The sequence below is a fragment of the Astyanax mexicanus genome, chromosome 3, assembly GCF_023375975.1.
Source record: "Astyanax mexicanus isolate ESR-SI-001 chromosome 3, AstMex3_surface, whole genome shotgun sequence".
Lineage (NCBI taxonomy): Eukaryota > Metazoa > Chordata > Actinopteri > Characiformes > Acestrorhamphidae > Astyanax > Astyanax mexicanus.
The window spans coordinates 44,460,575-44,475,749 of record NC_064410.1 but is presented as its reverse complement, the minus strand read 5'-3'; the positions used below and the strand labels follow the sequence as shown (position 1 = coordinate 44,475,749).

The 15,175-nt window shown below is 39.6% G+C and overlaps 1 protein-coding gene across 4 annotated transcripts in view; it reads right to left on the bottom strand.

The window, feature by feature from the left end:
• Positions 1–738: 738 nt before the first annotated feature.
• ripor2 (RHO family interacting cell polarization regulator 2) overlaps positions 739–15,175 on the bottom strand; it is a 109,454-nt gene continuing 95,017 nt past the window's right edge. For all 4 annotated transcript variants that reach the window (XM_049475362.1, XM_007249301.4, XM_022683191.2 and 1 more), the window contains exons 10-22: positions 15,048–15,173; positions 13,550–13,698; positions 13,226–13,355; positions 11,053–11,694; positions 9,823–9,995; positions 9,095–9,260; positions 8,709–8,841; positions 6,012–6,173; positions 5,698–5,871; positions 5,091–5,293; positions 4,669–4,752; positions 4,457–4,547; positions 739–3,642 (exon numbers count right to left, since the gene is read on the bottom strand). In XM_049475362.1, coding sequence (XP_049331319.1) covers positions 3,542–3,642; positions 4,457–4,547; positions 4,669–4,752; positions 5,091–5,293; positions 5,698–5,871; positions 6,012–6,173; positions 8,709–8,841; positions 9,095–9,260; positions 9,823–9,995; positions 11,053–11,694; positions 13,226–13,355; positions 13,550–13,698; positions 15,048–15,173 — 2,334 coding nt within the window. In that variant the 3' untranslated portion in view covers positions 739–3,541. The remainder of the gene's footprint in view (positions 3,643–4,456; positions 4,548–4,668; positions 4,753–5,090; positions 5,294–5,697; positions 5,872–6,011; positions 6,174–8,708; positions 8,842–9,094; positions 9,261–9,822; positions 9,996–11,052; positions 11,695–13,225; positions 13,356–13,549; positions 13,699–15,047; positions 15,174–15,175) is intronic.

Here is a 15,175-nt window from a genome sequence, read left to right as displayed (position 1 = left end):
GTTGTATTCAGATTAAAAACGATTGCAACATTTGTGTTGCAGTTGTGTTTTGTAATATTACAAAGAATATATATATATATATATATATATATATATATATATTTTATGCAAAAGTATGAAGGGGTTCAAATCCTTGGTGACATAGTCTTGGTGACTATGCTACACTCCGCCAATAATACTTTTCCACCAACAAAGTTCTGCTGCCGTTTGCTGTAAACGTTTTAAGGATTGGCCTGTGTTTCCATTGCTTTTAAGGTGTCCTTCACTACGTATGTGGATGTGGTAGTGTACCACACAACGGAAACAGATTTCGGGGGATGATTTGAGCCTATATATATATATATATATATATATATATATATATATATATATATATATATATATATATATATATATATATATATATATACTTAATAGCCCCGCATCACAGGTTCGCACAAGATTTTGGGGCCAATATAGCACTGACTTTTCTGTCTGTGAACCTGTGATTTTGCAGTGGTAAAACACAGAACTGTTCAGAGACTTGGCACCAGCACTGGCACTATGCCAGTGGAAAAGCCCCCTTAGACTTCTTGGGCAAGACTCCTAACACTACATTAGCCCACCTCTGTAATAGGAATACTTGTAATTTGCTCTGAATAACAGCCATAAATGTAAATATCATGATATCATTTTAGGACCATAGCACCCCACTACAGACTGATGATAAAAGATTACAACACAGCAATTTTGCCCTGATAATTCTGCAAAAATAAACTTTATTGCCACTTTCAATAGACAGAGGAAATACTGTAAACTCAACAGATGAAAATCAAATCGAGAAATTGCTATGGAACAGACATGACAGCAAAGTTTCTGCTTTTGTTCAAACCAAGTGGTTATAGACTAAAACGCTGTAGAATAGGACAAGCCCTCAACATTGGTCATAAAAAAAAAAAAAATCAGGACAGACATTAATACTATAATATTTACCAGGGTTTCAGAAGCTTTAAGTGGAAAAAAGAAAAACAAACAACAAAAAAAGTAAAAAAGTGAACGTTTTTGCGTTACCTTGGACTTGAATAAAGCATATCAATGTGCATCATTACACTTAATCATCTTAATTAATATGTACTTATGTACTATATGTACAAAGAAAACAATTCCCTTGAAGAGTGACGCTCAAGCACAGAAACACTGTGATAATGAGAATAATAATTCACAGAACCAACAAGAACTTCAAACTGGCAAACTGGTAATATGACTAATGGACTAAAGGCCTCATTTATAGATCAATATATACTGATTCAGGTTAAAAAAAAACAATTCAGACTTCAGGCTTGAACTGGTTTTACATCAGTTATGGCTTTAGAAAATTTGTGCAGTTTCTTATGACAGTTTAACAGATTATTATAGGAATCATAAAAAGAGAAATAGTTCAGTTGTGCTTGATTATTTTGTTACAGGGAATATCCGTGTTCTCTCAGTACATTCTTTGTGAAATGTGTTTCTTCAGTGACTTTTCTGGCTTTCCTGCTTTTTCCTTTGGTGTAATTCTTTTAGCAGTTACAAAAAAACTAATTCCTTGTTTACACAACCATATACGTGTACACTGAGTGATTAAAATATCTTCAATTGTAAAAACAGTAAAAGGGAAGGGGATTCCTATTATATTGCAATTAAAGTTACAGGTACTGAGGTATGTTAGGCCCAGTTCACATGTGTTCAGATATTATTAAAATTAGATTCCGCTCCCTCACTCACTCTTAACTCTATAATATCTTATAAAAGAGTGATATCAACACACCATGAAGAAGGAGGGAAAAAACTGGTTTAATTCCAAATGACATGGTGCTCTCTATATATTGTACTTTGTAAGTCACAGAATGACAGATTTTAAATCTATATAAAATCTATAATATTTTTTATATTGGTAAGAACAGTATTTACATGTATTCATAGGTTGACAAAGGTAGTTATTTGCTTTATGACTCATGTAGTTCACTATATAGGGAATAAAGTGGAACATGAAAACTGAGTTTTCTTAAATCTCTTGAAGCTTCTTTTTTAGTTTGGACAGTAAGTTAAATAAAAGAAAAAAAAAACGTTTTTAAAATAGTTTTTTAAAAATATCCAGATACATGTGAACATGGCCTTAAATATTCGGGAGAACACCTTTCAAAACTGACAAAAACAAACAAACAAAAAAGCATACAAATATACATTAAACATTAATTATGAGCAATATTTATGTGTGTGGCTGAGGGAGTATCTCAGTAATCACTGTAATCTCAGTAAGTACTGGAGTACTGTATTAAACGTTCACATAAATAAAATTAGCTTGTTTAGTAGTATATGTATTGCAGTTACAATCCATTTTGTGTGTTTAAAAAGAAAACGACGAACAACTAAAACAAGTATAAAATAAATTAAGTCATGAGAAATCAGTCGCCACAGGAAATGATAAATGTGACTCAGTAGTACAGTTACGATAGGCACAGAAGCTAGTTGGATCACAGAGCACTGTACTTCCAGTCTTCATTGAAGTTAAACACCAAAAAATTCACAGTAAATCCATTAACACTTCTCTTACTCCATATAGCAAAAAAAGTGCAGTTTAACATATATATATATACATACACACACGCTCACACACATACGTTCAGCAAACCCGCAGCACGGTCCAGGTCTGTCCTTGAGTGACTGAGGTTTCAAACTCCCCATAGTATTTCTACTATATATATCTCTGGAATAACATCTGAAGAATATCTCCTCGGGCAGGCCTTCATGCTTCTTGTGCTTCACACTGCGCATTGTTCCAGACAAGGCAATACTAACCCTCGATAGGTTAAAGGCAAGCAGGCTGGCGGTCACTCAAACAATAAATCGATCGATCGATCAATCAACCTTTTTGCTCACTGGTCCATCAATAAAAGAACTTAATGCGATGAACAGATCTGTGCTCCTGGTGTCTGTTCTTAAAATGATCCACTTAAACCGTGTCCAGTTATCCTAACAGTAAGTGTTAACTTACATCACTCATACACACACACACACACACACACACATTTTCTTTCTTACACACAGTAACTAGGAGGGTTAAATTAAACCTGTCCCTCAGTATTCCTGAAACCGAACAGGAAGCCAGACAGCTCTCAGGTAGCTCAGGTAGTTCAGATAGGGTATGCCACACAATACACAGATAATCATGTGCTCTATTTACATGCCTCTGATAAGTGCAAAATTCAGGAACATCGACTAATATTAACAAATAATTAAACGATAGTAACAAAGATTGTTATTACTGTAAGATCAATACAGATATGAATGCTCATGACCATAAAAGTGATAAGTGTACTGCTGTAACCCATCTGTACAGAGGGAAATGGCTTCAGAAGTCTCGGTGCGAGGAGGAGCCCTGCTGTGGAGCAGCTGATTTGAGAAGCTGTAAAGTGCTCAGTGTGGCACGCTCTCAGATTTAAGATCAGAAATGCCTGGACTGGCATTGGGCCACAGATTAAAGGAGTAAAGCTGGGTATCCTCCAGGGTTATCCAGCTCCTCTCAGAAGGCCGTGGTAACAGCGTTGCCTCGGCGCGTTCCGAGTCGCACCATCTCTCTGGGCACTGTGTCCAACTGCTCGTATGCCAGTCGACCGTCCTCACCTGCACACACAGAGACAATCACAAATGTGAGACACAGTCAAATGCAAGAAACAGTTTAAAAACAGGTAGAATCCACAGTAAACGCACACACCAAATGACTTCTTAAGGCTAATTTATACTTCTGCGTCGAACCTACACATTAGCCTATGCGTAGCTGCGTACTCTATGCCATAGCCTACACCATAGCTTGACACGCACCTCCCTGGAAATGTAATTATGCGTTGGTCAATGCAGACAGAGGCATCTGTGATTGGTTTGTTGGGCCTCATGTTCCTGCCCACACATTTCCACCTTCGTGGTTTAAACTGCAGAGCAACGCAGAGCCACTGATATACGCACTCAAAGGTATAAAAGCGCTCCACTGTGTACCGCACTCTCGCTGGATATGTGTAAGCTACAGGGTAGGTTCGAACCGCTGGAGTATAAATTGACCTTAATCCGGGAAATATTAGTGCCAAAAACCTTTATGCAGTTTAAACTAATTTATTGCATTTCACAATGATATCAGGATTCACAAATGTACTTTACATGGACACTGACCACTTACCAGGCTCTCATTTTTTTTATTTATCATCATAAGTTTAAAAAAAAAAAAAAAAAAAATCACATTTCATATTTTTCATATTTTAAATATCAAATATCATATTTTTAAATTTCACTGTAAATTTCCTTTTTTCATTCCCAATATCGGCAAACATTTTGAAACTCTGAAACAGTCTTCATAAAAACCTATTGGATTAAATTCTGTTTTTTTTTAATGATTTTAATTAAATCTCGCAATCATTACTAAACAACCAGACATTGCTTAACTTACCAAATGTGAGCAGAGTTTCTATGGCAACATGGCGGAGCTCTTCGTCGGCCGAGTCACACAGTGACACGATCGCATTAATGCTCTCCACAGCCTGAGAGACAGAGACACACAGAATCAGTGTGATACCTTACTGTCCCCAGTATAATCACATTACTGAGACTGAACAGCTAACTTAACTACAGTGATTACATCAGTGCCTCCATCATACTGACCTGCAGGCAGCTCAGAGCAGCACAAGCAGCTCTCTGTGTGTGCACCCCCGCTTCTGATAAGGCCTGAGTGTAGCAATCCACTGCCTGTACACACACACACACAAAATATCTTTATTATCATAAAATACATTTCATCACGTGTTTTGAAGGCGGTAGCAGTGAGGAAAGTGAGTAGCCACATCCATATTAGTCATTTATGAAGAGATTTCTAACTCTGCACAGAGTAATCAGTCATATATTTAACTGACATCCTGTAGTAATATAATACTCCATACTTATTCCCTCCACAGATAAAACTAATCCCATCCAAATAGAGCTTCAGATAAGAAAATAAAGAACAAACACAACAGACTGATTTAATCTACTGATTAGATCAGTATTCCACACTTTCAAAAAAAGTGAGAGTGATCAATCACACTGACCTTTGATCTGAAAGGTGGATGTGAGGCAGCATTAGAAAGGAAGGCAGAGGCGGCCTTGCAGAGCTCAGGGTCATCAGACGTCAGCAGGCCGCCCAGGGCGCGCAGGGTTTGTGGGCGGGGCTGAAGGCAGGTGATTGATATCTCTTGCAGCTCCTCTACAGAGCGCTCTGAATCACCGTAAGTCAGACGCTCTGCAAACACAGCTGCACAGAACACAACACACAACAATCAACCAATCAGCACTCACACATGGTGCAAACCTTTTATGTTTTCTGAATGAAGCTCATCTTTATGCATGTGTATGTCAAATCTGTTATCTGTTTACTATGAGGGGTCACAGTTACCAGTATTCTAAATGACAATTCTTTTTTTACTTGAAATGTTTATAATGTGTAATATATAGGAGGAAGGGTATGGACAGGGGCAGTTATAATAATTTGTTTTTATGCTCCAAATCCAACAGTCCAGTTTTATTCAGTGTGTAATTTTGTCTTATAATTATTATTTTTTATTTTAACATATTAGCTGCCCTTCACTTACATTTCATTGCAATAATGGTTATTATTAGTCTTTCCCGTATGTGTGTGTGTTTTTGTGTCAGTCATACCCTCTCTGGCCAGATTCAGAAGGTGTTGTTCCATGTCTGTGACGTTGTGCTGGGTGGCGTAGCTGTGGAACTGAAACACTGTCAGCACATCCTGGGCCAAAGAGGAGGGGGAGGGGCAAGGGCAGGAGGCCAGGTCACTTCTGTCCACCATCTCACTTACTACCAGCCTGATTACTGCAAACATACACGCAAAACAGGGCTTATATTAAAGATCAAATAAGATTGCTGTAATACAAATGGTCTCCATCACTATCCCAAAGCAAGCTAGCTTAGTGATCTGTTTTATAGACTCATCCTTTTTGCTGGGTGTGTACCTGAGTCTGCACTGTGTGGGTGCGTCTCCTGCAGTGGTGCAGTAAAGCTGTGATGCATGTGTTTGAGCACTCGGTCTAGTGTAGTGTGGAAAAGGCCAGCAGAACCACTGCACTCAGACCACAGTGCCAACAGCGACGGTCGCTCCGCCAGTCCAGGTAGTACTAAGCACACAAATACACACACCAGGAGTTTTAACATTATTACACCTCATTTGCAACAAACAGAAAACAATTTTAATTGCATTAATGAACGTCTATTTTCTGGTCTTTTTCATACATAAGGCGCACTGGTTTGAGTGGCATTATGCGACACTAGTAAGGAACAGGGGTGTCGACATGTTTTCCGTCTAATTCAGCAGGTCTCGTCACTGAATGGTGGTGGTGGGGTAAATTAAGTTAAGCAAAGCTAAATAAACAAAACTGTAATTATTTAAAAAGGTTAGAGGCTAATGACAGTGCTACACTGAGGAACCCTGATTGTTCCGGTAAGACAGGGCAATATTAACTAGCAGTTTGTCCCATGTAGCTTGTTTTAACACGGTAAATGCGCGGACTACAGTATCGGCTAATGCTAATACTGCTCTAGTCTTGAGTCTTGAGTGCTCAAAAACTAAACTGAAACTCCTGTATAACGCTGCACTTCAGCAGTGTGGCTTTAGTGCTCTTTACAACCTGACTGGTAAAATTCGTACATAAGGCGCATCAGATTATAAGACAAACTTACTATTTTTGGGAAAATTAAAGGATTTAAAGTGTGCCATATAGTACGGTAGTAGTTATAGTATGGTAACTTATATTTACTGTACATAATAATAGAAAATGTGCTTCTGATTTTAATATTTCAAATACATCCACATACATCCTCAGTGCAGGAGGCCCCACAAACATAGTGCAGTGTTCCTTAGTTTCCATAAGATGTGGCAAAAGTCAGAAGACTTGTTTTTGTCCTATGACTTTTGGCATGCCACTGCACTTATCTATATAGCCATGAAATAGATGTTGACATATACATTTAGGAAAATGTTGTTTTTAAAATGTTTTATTTTAGCCTGCCTCACCCTCAACATAGCACATTTATGTCCTTGTTGTCACTAAAGCTGTAGCACTTCTCTGCCACATGGTTGTGCAGTAGACCACAGGCAGTTCAGAGCAATGGTAGATGTGCTTACTTTTGTCAAAAACAAGTGAAGAAAAAAACGGTTTGGCTGAGATTAGATCTATGTATGTGAATCTTACAGCTAATGTGTGAGAGACTGGAACCCTCACTTACCTAACACTGCAGGTATTTAAGAAAAGCCAGTGAGTGTCTCACACACTAAAAATTCCCATTAAAACACATTTAATCACACAGTTATCTACCCTTTTACAATACAGTAACAATGCAGCTCTATCTGCCCAGCATGCCACCTGTCTTGTGCTATTGTGCCCTGGATCGCTATGTACTCAAAATCTTACTAAAACATGTCAACAGTGCTCAGTTAAGCTGCTCAGATTCTGTTTCAAACCAGAAAACAGTTCTATACTATAACAGTTCTATATTAGCATTCCATATACTAGGATTCACGATATTCACAAAAACGTGACATGTTGTTGGATGCCTTTGGAAATGCTGATATCGAAATTAAATGTGATAAATTAAGATTCTAAAGTTCCTAAAGCTTTATGAAGGATTTTTGGGATCTTCCATTGGCTGTACTTATTTTTCTCAGGATAAGAAGTAGAACAGTAACGGTGTGTCTTCCCTGTGGACTTCTATCCCTCTCAACCTCGCTCTGCCTCCAGTCTCGGTATGTCACATGATCACAATAAGCAGTATGAAGAGCTCCCACTGGTGCTACATGTTGGTATTGCAGTTTGAGCTTTCTGTTATTTAAGGCATTACCAGTTACTGTATTTTTTGGACTACAAGGCACACCATCAATGAACGTCTATTTTCTGGCTACTCTCATAAGTTAAGTAAACAAAACTGAAATAAAAAAACACTGTCTTTTAAAATTAAACAAGCGCTGCATGTTAATATACACATATTTCTCTCCTGAAAACTGTTTATTTGAGTGAGTAAAGCGCTTCCATTTATTTACAGTAAGTTTAGATTCCCGAATTTCCTCAGCACTAAGGCTTTAGCGCATTAGCAACTATCTGCTAGAGACAGCACTACACTGAGAAACCCTAAGTGTTCCGGTAAGCCAGAGTGATATTACTTAGCGGTTTGTCCCACCTAGCTTGTTTTAACACAGTAAAACGAAAGAACTAGCACTTAGCGCAGTTAGCAGCTAATGCTAATACTGCTTCAGCTGTGCTAGTGGGGGTTAGCAGCAGGCTACAGGTGATCATACTCACCCCTGAACGGGGAAATAGCAGTTAGCAGCTAATACTACTTCAGCCTATACAACTCCTGTATAACGCTGTACTTCAGTGGAGAGGCTTTACTGCTCCTTTACAACCTGACTGTTAAAATTCATAAATAAGACACACTGGATTATAAAGCGCACTGACGAATTTTGGGAAAATGAAAGTATTTTAAGTGTCTCAAAAACTCATGTGATTAATCGCACAGCCCTACTATAACATTTTTATAATAATTAGCAGCACCATGACAATGTTCTAAAACTGTTCATCTAACATTTTGGAAGGACTGGAGCATAGGGACCCCCTGATGCGGAGTATTTCACATACAGCATGTTACAACACACTCACCATCTGCTGCGGAGCTGATGCTGCCCAGCCGCTCTATGCTGTTCTCGGTGAGCTCCTCCAGAAGGAGGATTTGTGTTGAGAGCTTGTTCAGATGATCCTTGTGCTGCCATGGGCTTCCTCCTGAGGTCAACAGCTGAAACCACGCATACACAGACAGTAGAAACATTAGTGTTTTATGTCAACAAACTTGAGACATTTATGTTTATCATGTACACAAATCTTAACCTAAGTGTTTTGACTAGAAACACACAATGATTAGTTTGGTTGAGAAGTGTGTAGTGTAGCATGTGAGGGTATGAAACAAGAACCATAAAAAACAGCACTGAAGTGCATTCAAGTTCACATTGAGATGCTATGAGTATGTTTATATATTTTACTGCCAGCACCTGAATGAGGTGGTTGCAGTACTGCAGGTGAATAACGATGGCAACATCCAGGTTCTCGTTCCCTGTGGTGAGTGGCAGAGGGCTGCCAGCCACACTGTTGCCCACTCCTGTGTCCTCCGTTAGGGCTTCACTCAGGTGCCCTCTGGCCTCTGGGTGCTGTCCAGGCCTGTAAAACATGCAAAATATAATTCTCACCACAAGAGGGCACTACAGCATAGCATGTATGCTACATATAGAAAAGTCTTACATGATGGCTTCATATGGGTTGCCAAACATACGGCCCAAATATTTGGGTCACCTACACATTACACCAATAGAAGGATCTGTAAAATCCCATTCTAAAACAATAGACATTATTATGAAGTAATATGGTCCACATTTGCAGATTTAAAACTCTGCAGTTGTTGAATCAATGGCTTTTCTGCACTATGCTCCTCAGCACTCTGTGACCTCACTCTGTAACTTCACAAGATTTTGCCTTGTCTATTGCTTTAGTTCTTAACACTTCCATTTTTTATTAGTATCATCCACAGTTGATTGCAAAAAATATTACATTCTTTCACTAATGTTTGTAAAGACAGACTGCATGGCAAGTGTTTGATTTTATATACCTTACATAACATACATTTTGTGAAATATTTTTACTTACTTACTGCATTACCCTATTTGAAATCTGTGTCTCTCCCACAATGTGTGGCCTAATCATGGCAGTGATGCTGAGCACTTACCCAATCCTTTCCGCCTCCATATCAAAGAACACAGAGCGTGTGACAGCGGCGTTGTCATCCCCAGTGTCCTCATCATCAAAATCAGAGGTGTTGAGGAAGTCAAAGCTCTCCAGGGCACTCTCCACTGTCAGGCTAAGGCTGGACGAGCGGCTCCTGTGAGCAGGCCCTCGGCACTGAAAAAATACAGTAACGTTTCATTCCTGTGACTACAGCCTAACACAGATACATGATGCTCTCAGACGAATTTCTCTCTCGACTTTCTCACTGCTTTGATTTTGATCCATCAAATGCTGCTTCTCGTAACGTAAAGTAGCATATAAAAATACTGTTTGTTTCAATGTTAAATAGTTTGTATGTTTTTCTTAATTGTTAAATTTATGCCAGTTGAAAATAGTGCTGGGCGAATTTCACGATTAATTCAGTTCATTCAAATTACAGTTTTAAAACGATTTTCAAAATGGAGTAATCGTGATTTTACATACAGACATTTTATCTATTGATTCTAAAATATCCAAAAACACTTTACATTTCTGATGTATTTATTCATCTTACCTTGGTTACCAACGCCTCCCACAGACAAATGCGTGCGTATTTTCTTAAACATTCCGCTCAGACCAAAGACTGAGTTCGTACTGAAAAAAGCTTCTGCACTGTTCCAGCACTTTTGACTCAAACACCCGGTGGGTTAAAGCATATATGCAGCTTCATCACTCTCTAGTGAGGATCCGTGATTAATTGTGGAAAACAATAATAATATTTCCTTCAAAGTTTCTTCTGTGACTCGTTTAGTGCATCTCAATTTTTAGTCACAAACCCAGTGTTCTGAAGTAAATCCAGTGTCCGTCAGTGTGAGTAACTCCACGGCTGTGTGTACACAAGCTCAGCGTGTGATATGAACGCATGGGCTCGTAAACAATATTTTGAATCATTTAAACCAAAGAATCATTGAACACTAAACACCATTTTTTTAACAGGTAAATCTAGTTTTGAACCATTTCTTTGTCATCTGTAGTTGGAATTTTAGTAGGGCGAAAAATAATAAACAAAAATAAGATTTTTTGTGAACAATTCAAAGATTTTTTTTTAGGTCATAATCGCTAGCACCACTAGTTCAAAATTAGTCAGTTGGCTACGGACAGTGGGGCATTTAACTTCTGGGTTGATTAAAGTTTGTAATCCATGATCTATCTAAATATACAAACAAAAACAACAGGCATATTGATATCTCACCTTCAGCAGGTCCTCTAATTTCATCACTTCCTGCTCGAGGTCCTGCAGCTCCCTGCAGCGCTGGCCAAGGCTCTCTAGCCTCAGCAGCAGGCTCTGGATGGCCTCCTCCAGGCTGCTCTCGAGAAAAGCTCTGCTGCCCTCTCCTGCCCAGCTCAGAGCCCCAGCCTCGGGTAAGATTTCAGATGAGGTCAGCCTCCTGACCAGCTGCCTGGTCAGACTGCCCTCTTCCCCATCCAGCTCCACCGGCTTCAGCTCTGAGGCTTCATCAGGTCCTCCGTGCTCCAGGAACACCACGTCCTCAGGCCCAACGGCAGACAGCTGGCCCTCAGAGGACAGAGAGCCACAGCCAGTCCCCTGGCCCTCCCAGTCCCGCTCAGAGTCTGCTTCACTAGCACTGGCCAGGCTTGCGCTCACACTGCCGCTCTCCTCCTCCTCCTCGCCTCCTTCTTCCTCTGCCGGCTGATGTTCTGTAGGAGGGAGCTGTAGTTGAGGGTCTGTCTCAGGGGGGGTGACTGTGATCTCAGGGTTTGACTGACCAGGGCCAGGGCTGGAGGTGGAGGTGTCAGAGAAAGTGAAGGAGAGCCGCTTGCACTCGGCCACCCCACAGCCACCATTCTCAAAAACGTCATCAGGCAGAGTGGACTGGAGATAAAAAGATGAGCAATAAATGAGCTATTAACATGTTTTAATTATTTTTTGATAACCTAGGAGACTCTTAAGATCTTGATGTTTCTTTATTGATACACAATCATCTCCCACCAGCCTGTGTAGGGCTGGAAAATAATTTGAATCAAAATATATTGCATCAGAAAATGTATTAATATTTAACAGCAAACAGCAGAACATACCCTATATTACCAGTACAGCAGCAATTGTCTGTTATCAGCTATCACTGAGTAATCCAGCTCAGAAAAACAGCATAGCAGCTAACACTCTGAAAGCCTGCTGAAGCCAGCTGTTAGCATTACGGCTAAACCACTCCAACACTTCCAGTGTGGGCTGCTGTGTCTGTGTTTATATAATTGCTTTAATCAGAATAAGTTCAGAGCAAAATTTGCCAAAAGTAGTGAGAGATATACACTATTTATAGCACCTGTCACTGACTGATGTTCATAACAGGGTGTTGTAATCAGTTTAGTAAATTCAAGCCAATATCGTATCGAAACTGGAATTATACTGATCAACCGATATTAAGAAATATCACCCAGTCCTAATTTTCTGCTATCTAAATAGTGTATTTCTCTACACACTTAATCACAGCTGAAACAATAGGAGGAAGCATAAGGTGAGTAATACTGCTGATGATTGAAAATTTAACAAGAAACAATGCAGGCATGACAGAAATGCTGGGAAAGTTGTGATACAGCAGATTTGGAAGAACAGAAGAACACCACACACACAGCAGACATCTAAAGGCGCTAAGCACACCACAACCTCACTCACATAGACTTCAAGACTGGATCTGGGGCGTGGCCGCAGCACAGCCAGATCGCCAAACGAGCGACTGCGTCTGAGCTTCTCTAACAGAGTGTCCCTGAGCGTGTGCAGGAAAGACAAGCGGTGGCCCTGCCGAAGCTGAGGCTGCCACGTCTGTGCCCGCGTAGCAGATACATGCACATGGTAGGGGCAGGGGGACGTTGGCACAAAGGACCAGGTCAAGGCAGTTAGAAATAGCAACACAAACTGGGTGCACAATTCACAGTGATGCATGTAAAGATGCAGCAGACAACATGGTAACATTAAGGGATGCACTAAATATTTGGCAAAAAATGTGATATTGGTGTAAATAAATAATTTATACCGAAGAATAACTAGTTTATCCTAATCTACTCTGTATTAGAGTGCTGCTATGTATATAGTACAGTGCCTGCCTGAGCAAGAGCCAGCAAAGAGGTTCACGGGTTCAATAAATATCTTCAACTTGTAGTTTTGTAATAGATTTTTCTGCCAGTTTCATTCAATTAGTGGTGTTCAACCAAATGTTTAATTTAGTTCGGTTTCAGCCAAAAATGTTTGATTCAGTGCATTCCTATTAACATTAGGGGTGAATCAGGGTAGGTGAGACATTAGGGAGGGATCCGTAATACTTTATCAGTAAAATGGACTGCTGCAAGACCTTCTATGATATATATTTGTAATAAATAATAGTAGACTGAACATGATAAATACTCACAAAGAAGGACGTGTCCTGGAAAGTGGGCGTTTCCGGGGTGCCCTGACTGTACACAGATACTCGCCTCTGCAGGGCCGTAGCTTTGCTCACATTACCAGAGGACAGGGTAAGATCCTCCACATCAAATGGACTACAGGGGAAAGGAGACAGATGGTTATTCAATAAGACAATTCAAACTCTAAAATTTAAATTCAGTCACAGTATCACAGCAGGTCACACAGGTCCCCAGCAGGGGGCACAATTTGTCATGTGTCAAGTGTATGTGATCTGAAGTGCTGTCCTACTGGCTCACAAGGTCTCAAAGAAGAACACAGTGCTACTTACAACCAGGTCACCTCCAGGTTCAGTTTGATGGTGCCCAGGTCATTGACATCCACAGCCACAACCTGAGGCATAGCAGTAAACAGGTCCTTTGTCTCACAGATAACACTGCCCACCAGGACATGAGTGGCAAGCCCCTTCAGCTCAGTCACCTGAGGGAACAGAGAAAAGTGGAACAGAGGGTTAATGCTGTAGTCAGGGCATGTTAGTTATGCTGCAGTCTTGGTTGAACGCCAAATGATTCACAGCTGTTAAAGAAGGAGAAAGTTTACCGAAAGGTATGCAAATGTAGTGGATCAGCCTAAACATGTTTGGTGCAAAAAATAGTAAACTTTCAGAAATTCAAGTGTGTATAGGAAACGTGCATTTGAACCATTGTCTTTTTTATAATGTAAACATATGGACATTTGATCACGATTTGACCAAGTAATGTAAAAATACTGTAAAAGTAATAGAAATAGTAAGACACCTCCACATTCATTACTACTTCAAATAGCTAAAATTAAGCCACATTTACATGACGAGATTGCTGATTACGCAAATTCGTTACTCATTTAATTGAATGTTACACAAATATGATTAATTTTTAGGAGCTGTGTGGGCAGGACAAGTTTTATCTTTTAAGTTCAGAATTACGTGATCTAGAGCTCTGGAAAAAAAAGAGATCACTTCAGTTTCTGAATCAATTTCCCTGATTCTGCTATTTATAGGTTTATGTTTGAGTAAAATGAACATTGTTGTTTTATTCTATAAACTACAGATAACATTTCTTCGAAATTCAAAATAAAAATATTGTCATTTAGAGCATTTATTTGCAGAAAATGAAAAAAGGCTGAAATAACAAAAAAGATGCAGAGCTTTCAGACCTCAAATAATGCAAAGAAAACAAGTTCATATTCATAAAGTTTTAAGAGTTCAGAAAACAATATCTGGTGGAATAACACTGGTTTTTATTCTTAGTTTTTTATGCATCTTCGCATGTTTCCTTCCACCAGTCTTACACACTGCTTTGGGATAACTTTATGCCACTCCTGGTGCAGAAATTTAAGCAGTTTAGCTTGGTTTGATAGCTTGTGATCATCTATCTTCCTCTTGATATTCCTCTTATATTCCAGAGCTTTTCAATTTGGTAAAATCAATTTGTCAGCAGTCAGCACTGCTTCTGTTGGAGTAACTGTTTTCCAGGGAAGGTTTTTTACTAGATTGTGAGCATTGCTGTGAGGATCTTGTGAGGTCAGGATGTCTGATAATCCCCCATCCCACCTTATCCCTAACTCCTTAACTGATCCCAAAACATTTGATGGAGTAGCATCATTCCAGAAAACTGATGCTGAGGGGGGGCTTCATACCCCTCTAGCCCAAACCTAGCATTATCATGTTTATCTGCTTCAGAGAGTCCTATTCTATTCGCAACACTTCCCTACAGTGATTACAGAAGCTGTGTCCACAAACATTTGGACATATAGTGCATGTATATATATATATATTGGTATTTCTGCACCTTAATTGAGATGAGATCTGTGATAAGCGGCATGAAGATCATCTCCTCTCCATCCCAACTCTGCCTGGAGTTAGCCTCGATCTTCCCTTTCAGCTTCCACCGCTGCCGACCGTACCTCATGAAAATCT